This window comes from Macaca fascicularis, chromosome 13, assembly GCF_037993035.2.
Source record: "Macaca fascicularis isolate 582-1 chromosome 13, T2T-MFA8v1.1".
Lineage (NCBI taxonomy): Eukaryota > Metazoa > Chordata > Mammalia > Primates > Cercopithecidae > Macaca > Macaca fascicularis.
In genome coordinates this window covers 5,531,743-5,556,214 of record NC_088387.1, presented here as the reverse complement: position 1 = coordinate 5,556,214, position 24,472 = coordinate 5,531,743, and the positions used below count along the sequence as shown (strand labels likewise).

At 43.9% G+C, this 24,472-nt stretch overlaps 1 protein-coding gene across 34 annotated transcripts in view; it reads left to right on the top strand.

Moving 5' to 3' along the window:
* Nucleotides 1-24,472, top strand: part of TBC1D8 (TBC1 domain family member 8) — a 241,555-nt gene that overhangs the window by 178,487 nt on the left and 38,596 nt on the right. For 25 of the 34 annotated variants that reach the window (XR_012421958.1, XR_012421956.1, XR_012421953.1 and 22 more), the window contains 3 exons: nt 13,081-13,199; nt 18,263-18,491; nt 22,272-22,512. Coding sequence is in view for 27 of the 34 variants with exons in the window: in XM_065526645.2 (XP_065382717.1) it covers nt 13,081-13,199; nt 18,263-18,491; nt 22,272-22,512 (589 nt within the window). In the remaining 7 variants the exon portion in view is untranslated. The remainder of the gene's footprint in view (nt 1-13,080; nt 13,200-18,262; nt 18,492-22,271; nt 22,513-24,472) is intronic. The other 9 variants (XM_074011126.1, XM_074011118.1, XM_074011121.1 and 6 more) reach the window with 2 other exon arrangements.

Here is a 24,472-nt window from a genome sequence, read left to right as displayed (position 1 = left end):
CTGTGAAGGTTGAGAGATGTGAGGAAGCTGCAGAAGAAAAGTTTGAAGCTAGCAGATGTTGGTTCGTCAGGTTTAAGGAAAGCAGCCATCTCCGTAACAAAAGTACACGGTGAAGCAGCAAGTACTGATGGAGAAGCCGCAGTGAGTTATAATATCTGGAAGATCTAGCAGAGCTCACTGATGAAGGTGGGCCATGCTACACAACCGACAACCGATTTCAAAACAATGTAGATGAAAGTGCCTTCTGTTGGAAGACGATGCTATCTAGGAATTCTATAGCTGGAGAGGAAAAGTTAGTGCCTGGCTTCACAGCTCCTCTTGATAGGGGCTAATGTGCCTGGTGACTTCAAGCTGAAGCCAGTGCTCATGGACCATTCTGAAAATCCTGGGGCCCTTGAGAACTATGGTAAATGTATCCTGCCTGTGCTTTATAAATGGAACAGCAGAGCCTGCATGACAGCACATCTGTTGTTAGCATAGTTTACTGAATATCTGAAGCCTACTGATACGATTTGGGTACTTCGTCCCCTCTGAATCGCATGTTGAAATGTGACCTCCAGCATCGGAGGTAGGCCTGGTGGGAAGTGTTTGGGTCATGGGGGCAGATCCCTCACGAATGGCTTAGTGCATAGGTCCCCAACCCACAGGCTGCAGATCAGTACCAATTTGGTACCAATTTGTGGCTTGTTAGGAACTGGGCCGCATGGGAGGAGGTGAGCGGCAGGCAGGCGCACATTCCTGCCTGAGCTCTGCCTCCTGTCGTATCAATGATGGCATTAGACTCTCATAGGAGTGTGACCCCCTGTTGTGAACTGTGCATGCGAGGCATCTGGGTCTAGTGCTTCTTATGGGAATCTAACCAATGCCTGATGAGGATCTGAGATGGAACAGTTTCATCCCGAAACCATCCCCCATGGTCTGTGGAAACATTGTTTTCCACAAAATCGGTCTCTGGTGCCAAAAAGTTTGGGGATTGCTGGCTTAGTGCCATCCCTGATGGTGAGTGAGTTCTTGCTCAGTTCACGAGAGATTTGGTTGGCTAAGAGAGCTTGGGGCCTCTCCTTTCTCTGTCTTGTGCACTTTATCTCCCTCCCTCCTTCCCTCCCTCCTTCTCTCCCTCCTTCTCTCTCTCTCCCCCACTCCCCCCCCCCACCCACCGTCTCGCCCTCTCTCCCTCACTCATTTTGACACACCTGTTCCCCCTTTGCCTTCTGCCATGATTGAGGCCTCTGCTTCTTCCTGAGGCCTCACCAGGAGCAGATGCTGGTGCAGTGTTTTCCATACAGCCTGCAGAACTGTGAGCCAAATAAACCTCTTTCCTTTATAAATTACCCAGCCTCAGGTATTCCTTTATAGCAATGCAAACAGACTTAACACACGTATTGTTGAGACCTAATGCTCAGGAAAAAAAGATTCCTTTCAAAGTATTACTGCTCATTGACAGTGCACCTGGTTACCCAAGAGCTTGATGGAGAGGTACAAGGAGATTAATGTTGCTTTCATGCCTGCTAATACAACGTCCATTCTGCAGCTGATGGGTCAAAGAGTAATTTTGACTTTCAAGTCTTATTATTTAAGAAATACATTTCATAAGGGCTATAGTTGCATAGATAGTGATTCCTCTGATTCATCTGGGCAAAGTAAATTGAAAACCTTCTGGGAAGAATTCACCATTTTATTTTATTTTTTGGTTTTTAAAATTTGTAGTCCCTTTATTTTAGGTCTTTAAAAACACTTTTAAATTTCACACAGCAAATTTTAAATCATATAAGGAAGCATATCTGAACTTAGTGAATTTAATCTGTGTTCTTTGAAAACTTTTTTTTTCCCTGCAAACTTTTAAAATGAGACTACAGTAGTAAATTACTTAAAATTAAACTGGGGAAAAGCACATGCACACTTTTCTCCATTGTTTACTGCTCTGATCTAGACCTTAATTAAATTTCTAAAATATGTAATACCTTTCATCAACTTAAATTCTATTACCAAATATAATGGTTAGTGTTATAGAAAGTTATTCTCCAAATACCCAAAGCTTTACATTTACTTAATATCTGAGAAAATATCACCTACCAATCAATAACAATTAACTAAAGAATGATCAAATTTCTAGTCTCCTTTACAGGGCCTAATAACTCAACCAGGCCTTAAGGCCTATGCTAATTTAAATTTCCTATTATTGACTGAGACAAACCCCCAAGAATTATATTCAGAATTTACAAAGATATTCTTAGCAATGTATCTATTACAGGCTTAAGTGCAGTCTTTTAGAATTAAAAATCCAAATTTAATATGTATATTTACCTCCTGGGGTCTTTCAAGTCCGTATTATTTAGGCTTATATAGATAATTATGGTAACCATTTTTAGGTTTGTAATTGTTTGATACCTGGATGATAAAGGCAGAAATGTAATTCTCAAGTCCTTGAAATTAATGTAATTAAAAGCTTAGCTGACTACAGAATAGGTGAGGGTTTCTTAAAAATCGGATTTGTTGACTGGGCATGGTGGCTCACGCCTGTAATCCCAGCACTTTGGGAGGCTGATGCAGGCAGATCACCTGACGTCAGGAGTTCGAGACTAACCTGGCCAACATTGTGAAACCCCCATCTCTACTAAAACTGCAAAACTTAGCAGGGCGTGGTAGTGGTCACCTGTAATCCTAGCTCCTGGGGAGACTGAGGCAGAATTGCTTGAACCTGAGAGGCGGAGTTTGCAGTGAGCTGAGATGGCGCTGCTATACTCCAGCCTGGGTGACAGAGCGAGACTCCATCTCAAAAAAAAAAAAAAAAAAAATCAGATTTGTTTTAAGACAGTTTTCTCATTACTGGTAGGATCGGTTGGTCACACAAGATATTTAATAGTATTTAACATAACCTGGCACAGAAAATTGGTTAAAACAATTTTTTTTAATTAGGTAATATAAAAACCCAACATGAACTTTATGCAAGATTGGAATGTATCTTCAAATTCAGGCTTTTAATAAAATTGTAGGCCGGGCGCAGTGGCTCATGCCTGTAATCCCAACACTTTGGGAGGCTGAGGTGGGTAGATCAGCTGAGGTCAGGAGTTCAAGACCAGCCTGGCCAACATGGTGAAACCCCATCTCTGCTAAAAATACTAAAAATTAGCCGGGCGTCGTGGTGGGTGCCTGTAATCCCAGCTACTCAGGAGACTGAGGCAGGAGAATCGCTTGAACCGGTAGGTGGAGGTTGCAGTGAGCCGAGATCACGCCATTGCACTCCAGCCTGGGCAACGAGCAAAACTCTGTCTTAAAAAAAAAAAGTAAACATGCTCTGTATATAAATGATGTATTTAGTTCCTTGTGTCCAAGAATGTTATCTATAAAATGGAAAGCAATAAGAATAGTGAATGATAATTTAATTTGCAATTCTAAAAACATGACTTGAGAAAAAAAATCCCATAAAACTTGGTTCAAAGTTTAACTGCGTATGTTTAATACAAATCAGAGTGTTTAAATTCACAATACAAGTTCTATCAATCTTGGCATTTTTATATTATTTGTATGAATATTATCAATTTTATTGATATTATTAACAAATACTACTTTCAGTGTATAGATGCACCTTATTTTCTAGTTATTTGTTTGTTTGTTTTTTTGGGACGGAGTCTTGCTCTTGTTGCCCAGGCTGGAGTGTAATGGCGCGATCTTCACTCACTGCAGCCTCTGCCTCCCAGGTTCAAGCGATTCTCCTGCCTCAGCCTCCTGAGTAGCTGGGATTACAGGCACCCACCACCACACTCAACTAATTTTTGTATTTTTAGTAGAGACAGGGTTTCACCATGTTGGCCAGGCTGGTGTCAAACTCCTGACCTCAGGTAATCTGCCTGCCTTGGCCTCCCAAAGTGCTGGGATTACAGGCGCGAGCCACCGTGCCCAGCCAAGTTATTGTTAAATAGTAGATAAGGTAGATTGTTCCCTGAAGTGCTAAGTTATCATCCAGTGGGTTTATTTGCCGTTGTTCCTTTTCTGCCTTTTCTTGTTGGCAAAACATATCCTGTGCTGCTTGGTGCATGTTCTCTAGTTTTACCAGAGTCAGAGATTTTACGGGTAAAAGTTTGAGTTTACATACCACCACTGTAGTTATATCTTCCAGAGACGACTACCTTTGTTTTGGAAGGTATTCCTGGAACATTGACTTTACTTCCACCATATCTGAATTGCTAGATACAGTAAGTTTTTTCCTGAAAGTTCTGGTCTTTTTTCTGCAACTTTGGACATCCAACCCGTTATTACCAAGATGACCGAGAGTTCTTGACTCAAGCCTACAGAAGATAAGATGCGTCCCTTCGCAGGTGTCTCAGCTGCTGCTGTAGGTCAGTCAGGATTTGCCATCTTAGATGCCTGAGGCACATTTGTGATTCTTGGAAGGAGGTCAAAATACCAACATCAGTAGGAGTTTGGAAGAAGTTGATTCTCATCCTCATGGATGACTTTGAGGGCTTCAGGGGTTCAAGGCTTCAGTGGAGGGAGTCACTGCAGACGTGATGGAAACAGCAAGAGAACAGGAATTAGAAGTGGAGCCTGAAGACGGGACTGAATTGCTGCACTCTCATTAAACTTGAATGAGTGAGGATTTGCTCCTTATCGATGAGCAAAGAGAGTGACTTCTTGAGAGGGAAACTTCTCCTGGTGAAGAGGCTGTTGAAACGTTGTTGAATGCTTCAAACATCACTGAAATAACAACAAAGGATTTAGAATATTTCATAAACCTTAGTTCATAAAGCAGCAGTTTGAGAGAATTGACTCCAAATTTGAAAGAAGTTTTACTGTGGGCAAAATGCTATCAACAGCATCTTCGTGAAAGGGAGAGTCAATCGTGCAAGAAACTTCATTGTTGTCTTATGTTGAGAAATTGTCACAGCCACCCCAACTTTCAGCAACCAGCACACTGATGAGTCAGCAGCCATCAACATTGAGGCAAGACCCTCCACCAGCAAAAAGATTGACTTGCTAAAGGCTCAGATAATCATGAACATTTTTTTAAAGCCATAAAGTATTCTGTAGGTAAGGCATGTACTTCTTAAAAGACATAATGCTTTCACACACTTAATAGTCTACGGCGTGCCGTGAACATAATTTTTTATGCATTGGGAAATTTAAAAACCTGTGAGTGACTCACTTGTGATACTTGCTTTATTGTGGTGGTCTAGAACCAAACCCACAATATCTCCAAAGTATGCCTCTCCTTAATCTCAATGTCCCCCACGACACTCTGTGAAAACTGTGTTCTTCAAGCTTGTTCCTCTGTGATTGTCACCACTGTTCTCGAAGAGAGAACATTTTACTCTTCCCATGCAGTATTTGGAACAAAATGCCTTAAAGGCCAGCACAGGACATTGTCATGGCTGTATGTCTACTTATAAGAGAGGAGGATTCATTATTTTAATAGACAGCTGGTTGTTTAGCTTTAGCAAGGTGCGTTTGGTGTAAGAACGAAGTCGTAAACACTCTGCCAGCCACAAAGCACCTTCCTCCCAAAGCCACTGGCTGTATCTCCAACACCACACAAATACATGGTCAGAGGCCACCAGAAACAGCAGGAGAGAGGAGATGGAGGATTCATAATTATGCAATTGCACACTTAATAGACTACAGTATAGTGTCAATATAACTTTGTTTTTTTTTTCTTTTTTTTTTTTGAGATAGTCTCGCTCTGTCGCCCAGGCTGGAGTGCAGCGGCACTCGATCTCCGCTCTCTGCAACTTCTGCCTCCCGGATTCAAGAAATTATCTGCCTCAGCCTCCCGAGTAGCTGAGATTACAGGTGCACGCCACCACACCTGGTTAATTTTTGTATTTTTATTGGAGACTGGGTTTCACCATGTTGGCCAGGCTGGTCTCAAACTCCTGACCTTGTGATCTGCCCACCTTGGCCTCCCAGTGTGCTGAGGTTACAGGCATGAGCCACTGCACCAGGCCAGTATATGCACTGGGAAGCCAAAAAATTTGTGTGACTTGGTCTATTGTGATATTTGCTTAATTTCATGGGTCTGGAACTGAACCCACAATATTTTTGAGGTATTCCTGTACCTATGTGTAATCAAAACACTGTTTAATTGGTTATTTTTTCTGTGCAATTATTTTAATAACCCAATAGTTAACTTTGTCCATTTTTTTAAGAATTGATTTTTCCCCCATCTCGATTTAATCTAATTTAAATACCATATTTTTCATTCCTAAAGATTTGAGTTGAGTCTTTTTAAATGTCGTCCATTTGATTTGGCTTCTTAACAGGCTTGTGCCTTCTTCTACCATTTGAACATGTGGAGTATATTTATTTTTATTTTATTTTATTTTTTTATGTTTTATGTTATTTTTGAGATATAGTCTTGCTCTTTTGCCCAGTGCTGTGATCTCGTCTCACTGCAACCTCCACCTCCCGGGTTCAAGCAATTCTCTTGCCTCAACCTCCGAGTAGCTGGGACTACCGGCGCCCGCCACCACACCCAACTAATTTTTGTATTTTTAGTAGAGATGGGGTTTCACCATGTTGGCCAGGCTGGTCTCAAACTCCTGACCTCAGGTGATCTGCCTGCCTCGGCCTCACAAAGTGTTGGGATTATAGGCATGAGCCACTGTGCCTGGCCTTAGAGTGTAGCTGTTTTATGTCTTGGTCTACTGACTGTATTTTTTGTGTCATTTCTGACTCTGTTTCTACTTACTGATTTTTCATTTGATCATAGATCATGTTTTTCCTGTGTCTTCTATTCCTGCTTTTATTTCTGAAAAGTGTGTCTACTGGTACTAATACAAGGACATTTTAATGACCATTTCAGTTATAAATTAAAAGGCTATTTTACTTTTACTGTCAGAGATTAAGTTTGTCTGTTTTTCACTTTTAGGACTCTTTAATTTCACTTGAAGGCAAAAAAAAAGCCAAGGACATTTTGTAAAAAGAAACATTTAAAGCTTATTTTCTTAAACTGTATAGTGAAAAATATAACTGACTAAAAACCTTGTAAATCATTATGATGGGATGATCATTGAACTTTTTATATGTTCTTGTAAAGATACTGCTTTCGACTTACAGATTAGATGTTACCATATCCACTTGAAGAATGTCAGCTTTCTGAAAATCAAAGGCTTTTTGTTCCAACCCTTTCCTTCCTTCATTTTTAATTTTTGCTTGAATTCTTTGATCCTGAGTTGCCCTGCACAGGGTGAGTGTTGAGTGAGATTTGGGAATGACACTGCCATGGCAGTTGACTTTTAACTAGCTCTTTTGTAGTCTGTATGGCTTTTAGCCCAGGCATTTAGACAGTAGATGGTTAGTGTTTGGCCTGTAGAGAAATGTCCTGTCATTTCAGAGGAACAGATCTGAACTAAGCACACAGAATGCCCGTTTCATTGTTGATTAAGACTTAGGTGGCGGAGAAGGCACTTAATTCAGTTGGATATTGACTGTGCAGAGAGAAGCAGCTGCTTTTGAAAACAAGCTTGGATCAAGTTCTTTGTGGCAGTGTCCATGCAGAAGCTGTGGGCATAGACAATGAGATGCTTGTTTTATTTCCTGAAAATACCTCTGGGAAAAACCTAAGAGAATAAACATTGTGTGTGCGTTTCAGTGTGACTCAGCCACTGGGAGCTTCCATCCATGACGCTGTCACAGGCAGAGCCAGGCCCGAGTCAGATGAACTGGCTTTCGGGTTGGTTATTTTCTCCACTTTGCTATTCTCACCTAGACAATTAAAATACTGGCAGTTACCTTGTAATATTTTATGGAGGTAAATGACATTATGTGTATGGTATATGGAACAAAATTCCTGACACTGTCAGGCATCCAGAAAATGTCCTCTGTTGACCTTCTCTGGTTGTTCCTAAGTCATCAGTGTTGTTCGTTTTGTGGTCTTACCTGAGGTTCCTAATACTGAATTTTAGTTTTGCAGAGGGATTTATAACTCTGACTTTTGACTTCTTATGTGGGTGAAGTTTAAGATCCACTGGACTTTCATTTTCTTAGACAATGAAAAAGTATTTTTTTGAAAAATTGGGGGTCTTAATAAGACAAGCATAATTTTGCTAATTGGATTTCCATGACAGGCCACAATCTTCCTATACATTTTGGTTTTAGACAGCTGCGTTAGCTTGCTAGTGCTGCTCGTCACCTCTACCTCCCGCCCCCTACACACATACACTGAGTGGCTTAAAAAACAAGCATTTATTTCTCACAGTTCTGGAGACTGGGAAGTCCGGCCTCAAGGTGCCAGCAGGGTTGGCTTCTGGTGAGGTCTCCTCTCTCCTTGGATTGCAGACAGCAGCCTTCTCTCTGTATCCTCACGTGGCCTTTTCTCTGTGGATGCACTAACCTGGTGTCTCTCCTTACAAGGACACCAGGCATGCCAAACTAGTAATGACCTTATTTAACCTTATACCTCCTTAAAAGTGCTATCTCCAAACATACTCCCATTGGGAGCTGGGGCTTCAACATGAATTTTGGAGAGACAAAATTCAGGCCACAATAGCAGCTCTCCTCTGTCTTGGTTTTGGAAAGTCAGCAGAAGCCGCAGTGAGAACATTGCTGTGGTACTGGGTTAATTTGTAGGCTTTTTATCATCCTGCGTCTTCAATGGATGACACATTCTCACTTTCTTGTTTTCTCTTCTCTACCCTTTGCACTGCTTGTATGTCTACAATGCAGTGGCTTTCAATCTTCTTTTGACCATGACCTACAGACAGAAATATATTCACATGGGTGTGCATAACTCGAACATATTTTACAAATCAGTAGCTCTCCTTAGGAGTTTGCATGTATTCTGTTTTGTACTATTAAGATTTTTTTTTTTTTTTGAAGAAAGGTATTTTGAGATGTGCTACTTTATGTAGTTTGAAAACCGCTGCTGTAGTGTAGTTTCAGAACCGTGGTATGTGACATCTATTGAAGGACTTTCCCTTTTAATCTTTTGCGGTCACGGATGTGTGGTCGGCTTGCATTGATTTGTGGAATTCGTGGAACCCATCGTAAGACTTTCCTGTAGAGGAAATTATAGTCTGGAAAATTTCCCTGCCATTTGGCAACTTCTGTAGGAAATAGAAGCCAGTAGGGTGGAAAGGTTTCATCAGATTGATTGTCTTTGCTGGGAGAAGCATACAATTATGTCTTATATTCAGGAGCAGGGTAGATTGGAACAAAACCTCACTATGACTCAGTGATAGAGTTTTTTATTGTGTGGTTTATTTTCTCTTTGAAGGTGTGGGTTGGTTTTTGTTTTAGAATTATCTTTCTCTATGATAAGCTCCTTCCCAGTAGGTAGAATGAATTTTTTAAAGAATAAAAGTCTAGTTTTTTGGTGACGTTGTCCCAAATCTTAATTCCATAGGGATATATTATGTTGGGGCTTGATGATAATTTATTCATGTTATCTAAAGTTATCAGTTGAGGAAGACACATGCGGTTAGCTGGGTTAGCTGTTACCAGTTAATGGTGTTAGCCTCTGTGAGCTTAATAGCAGGATAAATGATCAACTGTATCAGGTCGCCTGAAAGGATGCATTTAGGAGGATGGGAGTGGAGGGAGAGAGCTTGCTGTAAGTGGAAGCACAGAGTATCTCTTTTAATGCCCAGCCATAGCAAGAACTAGGTCTGAGGATGATGTAAATGATACTTAAAAATTCAAAATTCAAATGTGGCCGGGCGCGGTGGCTCACGCCTGTAATCCCAGCACTTTGGGAGGCCGAGGCAGGCAAATCACAAGGTCAGGAGTTTGAGACCATCCTGGCTAACACGGTGAAACCCCGTCTCTACTAAAAATACAAAAATTAGCGGGCGTGGTGGCGGGTACCTGTAGTCCCAGCTGCTGGGGAGACTGAGGCAAGAGAATGGCGTGAACCTGGGAGGTGGAGCTTGCAGTAAGCCAAGATCGCGCCACTGCATTCCAGCCTGGGCGACAGAATGAGACTCTATCTCAAAAAAAAAAAAAAAATGAAATGTAGCAGGGCCAGGTGCGGTGGCTCACGCCTGTAATCCCAGCACTTTGTGGGGCCAAGGCAGACAGATCACAAGGTCAGGAGTTCAAGACCAGCCTGACCAACATGGTGAAACCCTAGCTCTACTAAAAATACAAAAATTAGCCAGGCGAGGTGGTGTGCGCCTGTGGTCCCAGCTATTTGGGAGGCTGAGGTGGGAGAATCTCTTGAACCCAGGAGGCAGGGTTACAGTGAGTGGAGATTGCACCACTGCACTGCAGCCTGGGCGACAGAGAGAGACTCTATCTCCAAAAAAAAAAAAAAAAAAAATTCAAATATAGCTTTTTATAGAAGGACCCCAGAGTACTTGCAGGTTGTAGAGAGTCATTTCATGCCCTGGTTTGCCCTTCATTTGACATGATTTTGGACAAATACTTGCGCCTCCATTTCCTCACTCAGTCTTCATCACACATCAGTGAGGCAGCATCTGGAGCAGACCAGCACCACAAAGGTGGATCTTCCCCCCGCTTTAGTTGGTCTTTGTTCCTGCAGCTCTTGGTTCTCTCTTCTTCTGGATCAGTGAGAGGGCCCATGAAAACAAACAGCAAAAAATCGAGGTCCCATAAAGTGCTCGCTTTTCAGCCTATTCTTCACTTGTTTTTTTTTTTCTTCAGTGTTCTGAGTAATGGGTTTTATTGTAATGGATAATAAAGGATAAAAGACTTAGGAAGAAAAGGTCTTAAAGTGCCAAGGAAAAGCAGAGCCCTGGGCTACCCCAGGTGCTTGTGCAAGATGATCAGCTTGGGTTGAACCCAACTTAGTGATGCGATAGAGAAGACACCGTTGTTGACCCACTGGATTTAGAGAAGGGTGTTCTTGTGGCTGACACCTACACCCCTGCCACCTGGGGACACTGAACAGGGCAGGGAGACTTAAGCCAGCGGCAGGTAAACCAGATGTACCCCTAAGTCGGGTCAGCGTGGCATGTGTTATAACCAGCTGAGGAGCCAAGCAGACGCCCTGGGCCTCAGTGCAGGTGGGGAAAGGTCAGAAGCTTCGAGTGAGTCATGCTGGGGAGCCTGGAGTAGCTGGGTTTGATTTTGTTTTAAAACAAGCTTTCCCAGTTGTAGGAGGGATGGGGAGCCTGAAGGGCCAGGGGTTTCGTGATACCGTGGGAACCCTCCCAGACGGCAGGAAGAGGAGAGCAAGAGGACCGGGACCCTCACCTCAGAGGAAGCTTCTGCTGCACCTGAGTGGGCTGCTCCTTGGGCTTCTGTGATCCTTGGAGAGCAGGACACAGGAGGTGGGGCTGAGGGGCAGTAGGGCAGGGTCACTGGCCAAGGGCTCTTGGTGCAGGGACAGGGGAGTCATGGCCTGTGAAGAGAGACCTCGGGCAGAGAGAAGCCTGGGCCCTCCCAGCTCTAATGGGAACACTGGCTTTAGTGATGACTGAAGGATACTGCTTTGGCCAATGCCTTGCCCCAAAATGGGGAAAATTCAAAATAAGCACTATTGTTTTAAACTTTCGTTATTCCTTATGAACTATTCTATTAGATACTTCTTTTTATTCCTTCCCTAAGTGTCTGCTCAGAACAACAGTCCTCCTACTGATAGATGTTTTTCATTCTCATGGACCCCAATGCAGCCACAAGTCCAGAGCCAGTCCCCTGGCACCTTCTTGTGTGGGGTGTTTATGTTTACATTCCAGGGAGAGAAAGGCTGCACATAACATGCGGAGAGAAAGATGACTGAGCAAAATGCATGCCTGGCTTTTTTTTGTGTGTGTGTGTGTGAGACAGAGTCTCGCTCTGTCACCCAGGCTGGATTGCAGTGGCGTGGTCTCGGCTTACTGCAGCCTCCTCCTCCCAGGTTTGAGTGATTCTCCTGACCTAGCCTCCCAAGTAGCTGGGGTTAGGGGCGCCTACCACCACGCCTGGCTAATTTTTGTATTTTTAGTAGAGATGGGGTTTCATCATGTTGGCCAGGCTGGTCTCAAACTCCTGTCCTCAAGTGATCCACTCACCTCGGCCTCCCAAAGTGCTGGGATTACAGGCGTGAGCCACTGGGCCTGGTCCATATCTGGCTTTTGGGTAAGTGGTGGGTGGCTCTGGGCACCATATCCCTCTCACACTGGCTAGATGATTCAGCTCTGTTGTTTGTCTCATTTCTTCGAGGTTGGAATATCTCCTGCTTCCCATTTTGGAAACCTGCCTACACTAGAAACACCTGATGCCCACGTGTTTTTGTTGTCCAGGACCGTGTGTGCTTCTAGTCGGTGGACCTTGTTGAGCATCTGCCGTGTGCCAGGCCCTTCATGAGGAGCTGGGAACAGTCCCTGTGTCAAAGTGCCCGTTGTCCAGTAGAGATGATGAGAATAGAGAGGAAATACAGACAACTAAAATGACTAAGCTTTTTGCTTAATGCTTTAATAATGTGATGATTAGAAAACATTGTCATCGAAAGAAATGAATTTACGCCTATGATTTAATGCCTTTGTGTTTGTTTTAACATGTACTGTCAGACCTCTTTTTATGTATGTTTTTCACGGCCACTGCTGTAAATGCTGTGAAGTACACATTTGTAAGCTGTAAATTTCCTAGGCCCTTGCTTGTTGTGTTGCAGCAATGTTGGGTGCAAGTGGCAGCCCCTGGGGCCTTCAGCAGAGCCCTGGCAAGAGGCTCTTTCCTCCATGGACTTGGGCTTAGGCACCTCTTGAAGCGACTCTTCTTTTCATGGGAGAACTTTGCAAGGCCGCTCAGGATCGGTCTGCTGTTCTGGGCTTGTTCCGTGCTGGAGTAGCTGAATAATTAGAAATGTTTCTGTCGTTTGAGTGGAGATGGTCGGACTTCTGTGCGTTAGTAGGGTGGGTAGGATGGTCACAGAACCGTCCCAGCAGTAACTCACTTGGCCACCTGGCCCATCCGTGTGGCAGTGGGAGTGATGCTTGCACATCCCACTGCGACGGGGAGGGGCACCACAGCCCCAGTGGGGGTGCCTTCCATTTCATCTGGCAAACTGTGGCCCAGGGTATGAGAGCCCAGATGTTTTAATAACATCAACACGGGGATACACAATATTTACAAAATGAGTTCATGTTCTAGGAATTATTTCGATTGCATTTTTTAAGCTCTGTATCTTTTTCTATTCGAATCCAGGTGCAACATTAGAGGAAATCAACCAGCACTGGGACTGGCTGGAACAAAATCTCCTTCACACCTTGTCCGTCTTTGATAATAAAGATGACATTGCCAGTTTTGTCAAAGGGAAGGTAAAGGTAGGTCCCTTGAGTTTAACGTTTCTCCCCATCTTTCCATCTTTTTTCCTTAAGACATTTCGAACACTGTGGCATACTAACAGTGTTTTCTGCTAACTGAACTTTTTGGCTTAATACATAAAGCCAGATAAGTTTCATTTATCACCTGTCTTAACTTTGTAGTCAGTCTAGCAAAATACACGTGACATGTTAAAAAAAAGACTTGGCCGGGCGCTGTGGCTCACTCCTGTAATCCCAGCACTTTGGGAGGCCAAGGCGGGTGGATCACGAGGTCAGGAGATCGAGACCATCCTGGCTAACACGGTGAAACCCCATCTCTACTAAAAAAATCCAAAAAAATTAGTTGGGCGTGGTGGTGGCGCCTGTAGTCCCAGCTACTTGGGAGGCTGAGGCAAGAGAATGGCGTGAACCCGGGAGGCGGAGCTTGCAGTGAGCCAAGATTGCACCACTGCACTGCAGCCTGGGGGACAGAGCAAGACTCCGTTTCAAAAAAAAAAAAAAACAAAACAAAAAACAAGACTTTATTCTCAGGCTTAGTTTTTGTTATCCTTTACAGGAGTGAAGGCCCTTTTTTATCGCCGGAAAAAAAAATAATGTTCAGATTTATGTTTTTGCAGAGCAACACATTATTTGACTTCTTAAATCACCTTTTTTTTTTTTTTTTTTTTGCAGTTGTGACATCTTGTCACACTATTCTGTTGGATCTACCACTTTCCTCCTGCTAGAAGTGGATGTTTATTCTTAAAATATGTAAATTAAATGTAATGAAAGCCAATTAAGTTTTGAGTGGGCAAGAGAGGAGTATTTTGGGAGGTATCTGTGATACTTCCTGTGAGTTACAGTCTTATATAACTGGCGTCCCTGCAATAACATGATGGGTAATCGGTGCTTTCAAAGCCCCATTGGCCTGGGAGAGATAGTTTCTCATTCTAAATTTAACTCTCTCATTAAATACTTTAACACATTAGCGTGTGATACACTTACCTTCCTTAGGGTAAAACGTCCTAGCCCTTCGATTTTGTTTTCTGCAAAAAGCTTGGCTTTCTAATACCTCAAGTGCCATGGCTTTTCGTAAAGGGTGTCAAAGCAGATTTTTGATTTTGGAGGAACAAAATCTTTTCCTTCGGGGACTGGGGGATACTTACGGGATCTGGTGAAAGGGAAGGCATCCCAAGTCCAGCCAGCTTGACAATGTCTTCTTGGAGTTATACCTGGCCAGTGGGGTTAGCGGGTGGACTGGGCCATGGTGGGCTTGGGTCGGCCCTCATCCTGGCCCAGCCAACTGTGACTCACTTCCCTGGGTCATATCACACTTGGGTAGCTACAGAAAGGCCCCATTCAGAGCTATTTTTCACACTTACCCCCACCTGTCTTGGTCTAATGCAAGTTGTAGTGGTTCTTTGATTTAGGTATTGCTCTTCTTAATTTGCAGGAAGAAAATTAACTCTTGCTACAGTGATTTTTAAACAGTTTCTATAGAATAAGAAAACTTGTCCTTGACTCTCCTAGATATCATGGCTGGGGTCCTGGAAATTACACTGACAAAAGATGAACAAGAGAAAAACAGAGTTTATTTTTGTTGGTTGTTCTTTTGAGACAGGGTCTTGCTCTGTCACTCAGGCTGGAGTGCAGTGGTGCAATTGTGGCTTACATCAGCCTTGACCTCCCAGGCTCAAGTGATCCTCCTGCCTCAGCCTCCCATGTAGCTGGGGCTGCAAGCACACACCACCACACCTGGCTGTTTTTATTTTTTGTAGAGACGAGGTCTCATTATGTTGCCCAAGCTGGTATCGAGCTCCTGGGCTCAAGTAGTCCTCCTGCCTTGGCTTCCCAAAGTGCTAGGATTACAGATGTGAGCCACCACGCCCAGCCAAACTGACTTTATTTGAACACAGAAGCATGCATATGTGTAACAGAAGCTCAGTGATGAGTAACTCACAGGGGTGGTTAGCACTTGGGCTTACCTAGCATCTCAGTGAAGAACAGTGCATTTGTAGAAAGGCGACAAGACTAGAAAAGAGGCCTTTAGGCTTTTGGGGCAGCGTTCTGTGTGGGAAACGCGTGGAAGCTAAGGATTAGTTGAGTGAGGTTACGTAGATTCCTCTCAGGGTCGAGAGCTGTTTCTGGTGACTGAGAGTCAAAGTCCTCTTTCTGGTACAGGAGCAGGACACACCTTGACTAATGGACCTTTAAAAACAGGTCCTGTTTTGAGGCAGATGTCGGGGGGGAAGACAGCCTTTTTGGTGTTTGCTGTTTCTCAGTTTTCTTCAGCTCAAAATAATCCTTATGCCAAAGTGGCATATTTTGGGGTGATATATTCTGGTCCCTGACACTTTGAAGCTAAAATGCTTTGAAAAGTAAGTCCTGAGGAGGCAGGGCTGGGGAGTGAGGGGCCTGCCTGGCCTGAGCCTGGGAGCACAGCGTGACATTTGATCTCCCTTTCCTCTGGCCACATCCTAAGGATCTGGGAATGGAGGCCTTCCTACTCATATCCTGAACCTTTGACTCTAGAAAACTTTGAAAAATCCCTGTTTCAAGCTGTGCCTGTAACCAGAAGCCATACTTCAAGGAAGGCAAGGGTCAGCATGGCCACCCTCACGCCTTCACCGGGAGCCCTTGGGTCCCACCCTGCAGCTGTGCCTGCTGCCTGTCTGCTCCGGAGCCTTCATAAAGACCCCTCCACGCTCACTTCCAGGGCAAGGGGAGAGCTCAGCACTCATTATATATTAGATATGCTTTTCAAAAATATTCATCTCTCTTAACTAGTACTTCATTCGTGTATAATGTCTTGTTAAATAAAATGTGGGAAACAGAGAAAAACATAATGAAGAAAATGAAAATCACTTGAAATTTCATCAGCCTCCAGATTTCTTTTAAAAATAATTTTAGGCCAGGCACGGTGGCTCACGCCTGTAATCCCTGCACTTTGGGAGGCTGAGGCGGGCGGATCAATGAGGTCAGGAGATCAAGACCATCCGGGCTAATACGGTGAAACCCCCTCTCTACTAAAAATACAAAACATTTAGCCGGGCGTGCTGACGGGCGCCTGTAGTCCCAGCTACGCGGGAGGCTGAGGCAGGAGAATGGCATGAACCCGGGAGGCGGAGCTTGCAGTGAGCCAAGATCGCACCACTGCACTCCAGCCTGGGCGACAGAGCGAGACTCCGTCTCAGAATAAATAAATAAAAATAAATAATAGTTTCAAATTACATTGTTATGTTAACGTCAATGCTCAGGTTTCAGTTTGAAAATAGCTCATGAAATAGTGCAGGGTTTGACAAAAATACCCAAAAAGTAGTCTTGTCTTGAGGGACATCGCTTTTCATGAGACATACCTACCTACCTAAAAAAGAAAAAAAGAGGGGGGAATGTTAATGAAGATAAATGATAGAAGTGTGTGTGTGTATATATATGTATTTTTAGAGATGGGGTCTTGCTGTGTTGCCCAGGCTGGAGCGCAGTGGCTGCTCACAGGTGCCGCCATAGTGCGCTGTAACCTCAAACTTTTGGGCTTACATGATTCTCCTGCCTCAGCCTCCTGAGTAGCTGGAATTTGAATCCTAAATGCGTTTTTACAATCAGGTAGCATATATGAGGCTTGGGGCCCGCCCAGGAGTTCCTAAACAGCTGCTCATGTGAAGGTAACAAGAAGATATTCTCAGGGAAGGATTTTGCAGCAAGCTCCCAGGGATGGGAAATCAGATTTCTGATGGTAGCAATGAGTTGTCAATTAGGAACAAATAGGCCACAAGCGTGAATTCTAGGCCCTTCTACCACCACCCCAGATTATGAAGGACACTAATTGTTACTCATTTTTGGCAAAAAAATCGTAGATTTAGATTCCTTGTTTTCCCATAAACCCAAGTGCTTTGGAGGTTATTTATGACCTTGGGAACCTTGGCCAATATCCATTTAAGACTGCAGAGTGAGCCACATGGTCAGGCCGGTAGTAGCCTTAAATACCAACATTTTTGAACCTAATGAGGAAGATCTTCATGAGTTTTTTCTCAAAAGAGTAACTTTTTTTTTTTTTTTTTTGAGGCAAGGTCTCACTCTGTCATCCAGGTTGGAGTGCAATGGCACAATCTCGGCTCACTACAACCTCTGCCTCCGGGGTTCAAGCGATTCTCGTGCCTCAGCCTCCCACGTAGCTGGGATTACAGGTGCACATCACCACACCTGGCTAATTTTTGTGTTTTTAGTAGAGATGGGGTTTTACCATGTTGACCAGGCTGGTCTCGAACTCCTGGCCTAAAGTCATCTGCTCACCTCAGTTCCCCAAAGTGCTGGGATTACAGGTGTGAACCACCGCACCTGCATGCTCATAGGACTAACTTTTATCTCAAAGTTGGGTAGTTCTTTGGGATTGATGCCGAGTTCACGGGCCTGAGACAGTCCTTTTATCCTCATATGCCTGTAGGGAAAATTTAGAAAATGATGTTTGCGGCAGGGTGCAGTGGCTCACACCTGTAATCCCAGCACTTTGGGAGGCTGAGGCGGGTGGATCACTTGAGGTTGGGAGTTCGAGACCAGCCTGACCAACATGGAGAGAAGCTGTATCTCTACTAAAAATACAAAATTAGCCGGGCATGGTGGCACATGTCTGTAATCCCAGCTACTCGGGAGACTGAGGCAGGAGAATCGCTTGAACCCAGGAGGCGGAAGTTGTGGTGAGTTGAGATTGCGCCATTGCACCCCAGCCTGGGCAACAAGAGCAAAAATCTCCAAAAAGGAAAAAAAAAAAATCATTTGTTTGAGAACTGGGCTTAGAAGTCAAATGCTTCACCCAGAGCCTCATGATCGGTAAGTGGCCGAGTGAGAAACTGGTTCTTGGGTTTTCTGACCCCGACTGCCATTCCTTTTTTTTCTGCTGTAGCTGTGTGTCTGGGTGGCTGATGGATGACACAGCTGAGCCAGTCTCCTCGTCAGGTGTGTCTGTCATTGAAGCAGCGCATGCTTCTTGGGGGCCTGTGCGTCTCAGTCCCTCCTGCTTCAGATCCCCTGCAGCCCCTGCCTTCCCATTGCCGGCTCACTGAGCAGGGACTGTCATCTCTTTGTGTCAGGCTCTGATAGCCGAGGAGACCAGCAGCAGGCTCGCCGAGCAGGAGGAAGAACCCGAGAAATTCCGAGAAGCCCTGGTGAAGTTTGAGGCCAGGTTCAACTTCCCCGAGGCAGAGAAGCTGGTCACCTACTACTCCTGCTGCTGTTGGAAGGGCAGGGTGCCCCGCCAGGGCTGGCTGTACCTCAGCATCAACCACCTCTGCTTCTACTCCTTCTTCCTGGGCAAGGAACGTAAGTGAGGCCTGGCAGGCTCTTCCCAGATAAAGTTGGCCCTCGGGACTCAGCGCTGCTCCCAGGAAGGGCTGTTAATAGGAAGAGTTGGACAGATTTAAATAAATGGTGGAGATGACACCGGGTGACACTTGATTACTTATATATGCTACTACTAGCAGGGGATTACATCTGGAGAATTCACTTTTTCTACTGCCTTAGGAAACATTCTGTATAGTTCACTTTACATAGCCACTAAGGCGTTTTTACTTCTGTAAGTTTAGAAAACATAGTGTTATCACTGATGGCTTAATATTTCTCAAAGTGTAGAACACATTCTTGCTTTTTTTTTTTTTTTTTTTTTTTTTGAGGCGGAGTCTCACTCTGTCACCCAGGCTGGAGTGCAGTGGCGCCATCTCGGCTCACTACAAGCTCTGCCTCCCGGGTTCACGCCTTTATCCTGCCTCAGCCTCCCGAGTAGCTGGGACTACAGGTGCCCACCACCTCACCCGGCTAATTTTTTGTAATTTTAGTAGAGACGAGGTTTCACCGTGTTTGCCAGGATGGTCTCGATCTCCTGACCTCGTGATCCGCCCGCCTCGGCCTCCCAAAGTGCAGGGATTACAGGCGTGAGCCACTGCACCCGGCCATATTCCTGCTTTTTAACAAAGCAGGCCATTAAAAAAATTCCTGGCGCTGAAGGTCAGGACTGCCCCTTGGAAGACTGGCTGGATATGCAGTCGCTTCCAGAAGGGGAATTCTTCACTGTCTCCTTGAGATTCATGCACTGATTGACGGCTCACGTATTTATCCAGTGGCAGGAGCTGTCCTAGGCAGTGGGATTCGCAGGTGAAAAAGCGAAGCCACAAGTGTCAGTTGTATATTGAATGTTTAAAAAGTTGTTCCCACGGAAACTTCTTCCAGAACCAGATACTGTTGTAAGTGCTCATGTTGGGTAGTATGGAAGCTGCATACGTGAGTGTGTAATTTTGGTTTCTTTCTTGATTTACATTTCAAGTTGAACCAGTGAGAGGAGCTTCTCTTGGGGGGTCTGCTGTGTCTGGCTTCTGGCACGTGGCGTTCCGTTCCCAGCTCGCCAGCGTTGGTTCTGATGCTCTAGGATACACACCCTATCCGCACAGCCCTTCCGCACCCTCGGGGTGTGCCCTGACCTAACCTTAGCCACCCTGTCTTCCTTCTCTTCCTTCTCTTTGAAATGCTTTTCAAAGTTCACCTGGCTTTCTTTCCTTTCTCTGTACTTAGCCTGTTGGAAACTCCTATTCATCCTTCATCCTTCAAAATTCAGTTCGGATTTTGTCACCTCCAGAAAGCCTTCCCTGGTCCCCATATTGTTTGTACCGTATTTGCATTTTTATGCTCAGTCCCAGCAAGTCAGTGGTCGCTTACTCATATGCACGTCTGTTTTCTCTTTGTGAACAAGCTCCTTCAGTGCAGGGTGGGCTCTCCACAAAGGAGATGCTTAATGAATGAAAGTTGGTGGCATAGGTGGAGCATATATACCTGTGTATAAAAGAGCTTTTATGATACCTGGTAGAAGTAGCTGGAGAAGTTTATTGTCAAGCCTGATGCAGAAATATGGCCTTTAAAATTATTAAAGCGCTGAAAGTGGTATTGCAAGATAAATGGAAAGAAATGGTAAAAATAAGAACGTCATTCTCTATTTGAAAAGGAAAATGAATTGTTTTCTGACACTTATTAGTGATTGTCACTAAACCTTTTTGTGTTAGGAGGGTACGATTTGGAAAAAATGGGGCACGGTGGAAAACCCCGCCTCTACTAAAAATACAAAAATGAGCCAGCCATGGTGGTGCATGCAGTCCCAGTTACTTGGGAGGCTGAGGCACAAGAATCGCTTGAACCCCAGAGGCGGAGGTTGCAGTGAGCCGAGATCACACCAGTGCACGCCAGCCTGGGTGACAAAGCAAGACTCCGCCTCAAACAAACAAACAAAAAGATTTAGGAAAAATAAATGATCCCTCATATGTGGTGACATTTCTGATTTTCAGGTGTTGTGCATGCCTCTCTGACAGCAGGCCGCCAGATGTTTAGACTTTCTGTTCTCTTTGCTGACTCTGTATTGCCAGCCCTGGCTACCGCTGTTAGAAACATTTCTGAGACTAGACCAGGTGTTTCTAAAATGTACCGTTTGTACTATGTTACTTTTTTAAAGTTTCATAAAATCTGCTTATACTCTGTCTTGTAAGACTCTTGCAACTGTTATTGACAACAGGCTAAACGTTACGTCCATTTCTCTCAACGAGATCATGAATGATCCTCATTTACACACCTCTTTTTCCCATGGCTTACACTGTGAATGCTGTTTTTGAAGGAATTTATGTAGATTCAGAAACTTATGCATAACTATTGAAGTTTAAATATTCTTGAGAAGGGTAAACGTTGTTAACTTGGTTTTTCAGAATAGTGTTCCTTTGAAACATGCGGCAGCCTTCATCTTGGGAAGTTTTACTTAAATCTTTAAGAAAACCATTAGAACACGAGTTGGGTTTTGACCAACAGCTGTCAGGTGGTCTGTGCTCTTCTTTCCTGCTCTGGTTTAAAGGTATTTACACCAGCAGTGTATAAGCGTTTCCTTTTCTCCACAACCTCCCCAGCATCTGTTATTTTTTGACTTTTTAATAATAGCCATTCTGGCTGGTATGAGGTAGCATCTCATTATGGTTTTGATTTGCATTTCTCTGATGATGAGTGATGTTGAGCTTTTTTTCCCATATGCTTGTTGGCCGCATGTATGTCTTCTTTTGAAAAGTGTCTGTGTCCTTTGCCCACTTTTTAATGGGGTGGTCTGTTTTTCACTTGTAAATTTGTTTAAGTTCCTGATAGTTGCTATCTCACAAGGATATTAGACCTTGTGAGATGCATAGTTTACAAAAAATTTCCCCTATTCTGTAGGTTCTCTGTTTACTCTGTTGATAGTTTCTTTTGCTGTGCAGAAGCTCTTTCATGTAATTAGATCCCATTTGTCAATTTCTGCTTCTGTCGCAATTGCTTTTTGGCATCTTCATCATATAATCTTTGCCTGTTCCCATGTCCAGAATGGTATTGCTGGTGTAAATTAGCTCAACCATTGTGGAAAGCAGTGTGGTGATTCTTCAAAGAACTAAAAATAGAACTACCATTCAGTCCAGCGTTACCATTACTAGGTGTATATCCAAAGGAATATAAATCACTCAACCATAAAGACACATGCATGCATATGTTCACTGCAGCACTATTCACAATAGCAAAGACATGGAACCAACCTAAATGTCCATCATTGGTAGACTAGATAAAGAAAATGTGGTACATATACACCATGGAATACTATGCAGCCATAAAAAAGAATGAGATCACGTCCTTTGCAGGAACATGGACTGAGCTGGAGGCCATTATGCTTAGAAAACTAACGCAGGAACAGAAAACCACATACTGCATGTTCCCACTTATAAGTGGGAGCTAAATTTTGAGAACCCATGGACACATAGAGGGAAAGAACTGACACAGGCACCTACTTGAGGGTGGAGGGTGAGAGGAGGGAGAAGATGAGAAAAAATAACTAATGGGTACCAGGCTTCACACCTGGGTGATGAAATAATCTGTACAACAAATCCCCATGACATGAGTTTACCTATATTACAAACGTGTATCCCTGAACTTAAAAAATTTTTTTAAAAGGCATTTACACATTGGCCTAAGGAGAGCTTTGGATAGTTGCTTGCTGACACACTCAAGTTTGGCTCCAATTTCGTGGTATGATATGTATTTCACCCTTTTCTCTTACAGTTAAACTTGTAGTTCCGTGGGTTGATATCCAGAAATTAGAAAGAACGTCCAATGTCTTTCTGACGGATACCATCCGAATCACCACGCAGAATAAGGAGCGTGACTTCTCCATGTTCCTGAACCTGGATGAGGTGTTTAAGGTCATGGAGCAGCTGGCCGATGTGACGCTGCGAAGGCTGCTGGATAATGAAGTCTTTGACCTTGACCCGGATCTGCAGGAGCCAAGTCAGATCACCAAGAGGTGAGAGCGTCCGTTGTAGTGTCTCCCACCCGCACAGGGGACCCACAAGCCGTGCCCAGCCCTTCTGTGCACGTGCTTTTGTTAGCCTTGGTTATGTTAGATTTAAATTTCCCTTGTGGCTTAATCCAGATTTTCCTGTGTCGTTCATCTCGACAGAGACATGACAGAAATGATGATTACTCATTTACGTAGTGGACTTCGAGTTTTCAGATATTATTTCAAAATTGATTTTCATAAAGAATGCTTTTAGAAATGTAGTGTGGGTAGGGCCGGGCACGGCGGTTCACGCCTGTAGTCCCAGCACTTTGGGAGGCCAAGATGGTAGATCACGAGGTCAGGAGATCAAGACCATCCTGGCTAACACAGTGAAACCCCATCTCTACTAAAAATACAAAAAATTGGCTGGGCGTGGTGGCGGGCGCCTGTAGTCTCGGCTACTCGGGAAGCTGAGGCAGGAGAACAGCGTGAACCCGGGAGGCGGAGCTTGCAGTGAGCTGAGATCGCGCCACTACACTCCAGCCTGGGGGACAGAGCCAGACTCAGTCTGAAAAAAAAAAATGTAGTATGGGTAGCTGCTTAATAGAAATCTGTGGAGCACTGTGCTTTGCTAGTGAACATTAAGACATTTTGTCTTTTCTTTTTCTTTGCTTTTTTTTTTTTTTTTTGAGATGGAGTCTCTCTCTTTCGCCCAGGCTGGAGTACAATGGTGCTATCTCAGCTCACTGCAACCTCCGCCTCCCAGGTTCAAATGATTCTCCTGCCTCAGCCTCCCGAGTAGCTGGGATTACAGGTGCCCACCACCCGCCCAGCTAATTTTTGTATTTTTAGTAGAGACAGAGTTTTAAACATGTTGGCCAGGCTTGTCTTGAACTCCTGACCTCATGATCTGTCTGCCTTGGCCCCCCAAAGTGCCGGGATTACAGGTGCGAGCCACTGTGCCCAGCTGACATTTTGTCTTTTCACAGGAAATTACTTTGTAGAAAACATTTTCAGGACAGCTGGACCTATTTTTGGTGCCACTTTGTCATCAGAAATACGCCTCTCTAATAGTGTCAGTCAGTACGCTACGTGCTTTATTTGCCACAAATTGATACTAATCCTAGAGACTTGTGAGGTAGTTGTTTGAATTGTTTGTTGCTTTAAGGAAGTTCAACTTTAGTATCCAAAGTTTTTATTTTGAATTTTTAAAGAACCACTAGTTATTTTTTATTATCTTGGTGCAAAAGTAATTAAAAGTAGAGTGATCTTAGTGTCTAGCAATTCCAGTTCTGGGTATGTACACTAAAGAACTGAAAGCAGGGGCTCGGAGCTCTTTGTATGCCCATGTTTGCAGCAGCATTATTCACAATCACCAAAAGGTAGAAGCAGCCTGAGTGTCCAGCAAGAGATGAAAGCCATCAGCAAAATGTGAGCTGCACAATGGAATATTACTCAGCCTTGAAAAGGAAGGAAATCCTGACACACGCTACTACATGGATGAACCTTGAGGACATTATGTTGAGTGAAATAAGTTGCAAAAAGACCAATACTGATATTAAAACGTGATTTTTCTGAGCTTTAGTCTTCCATACTTGGCCTGGATGATATGCTGCTAAGTTCCTTCAAAGCTCTAAAGTTAGTGTCCAGTAATAATATAAAGAAAGTGTTTTTTTTTTTTTTAAAGACTGATTATTCTTTAAATCCATACACTGTCCTCTGTCTTTTCTCAATGTGTGGGGTAGAGAGTGTCCCTTCATTCGTGGCCTGTCATGGGGGCATGCTGAGGGTTTGATGTGTTCTGAAAGAATTCAAAGCCCCTTCCTGCTGTGTCCATTTGTTTTAAACAGATCACGTGTAGTCATGAGTGAGGTAAAATCAAACACAAGTGCTCTTGATTTTTTAGGTTAAGATTCCAAGGAATTTCCCATGGTTTTGTGTCACCTCTGATAATCTGAGATGGAGGGTGAGGGGGTGCTTGTTG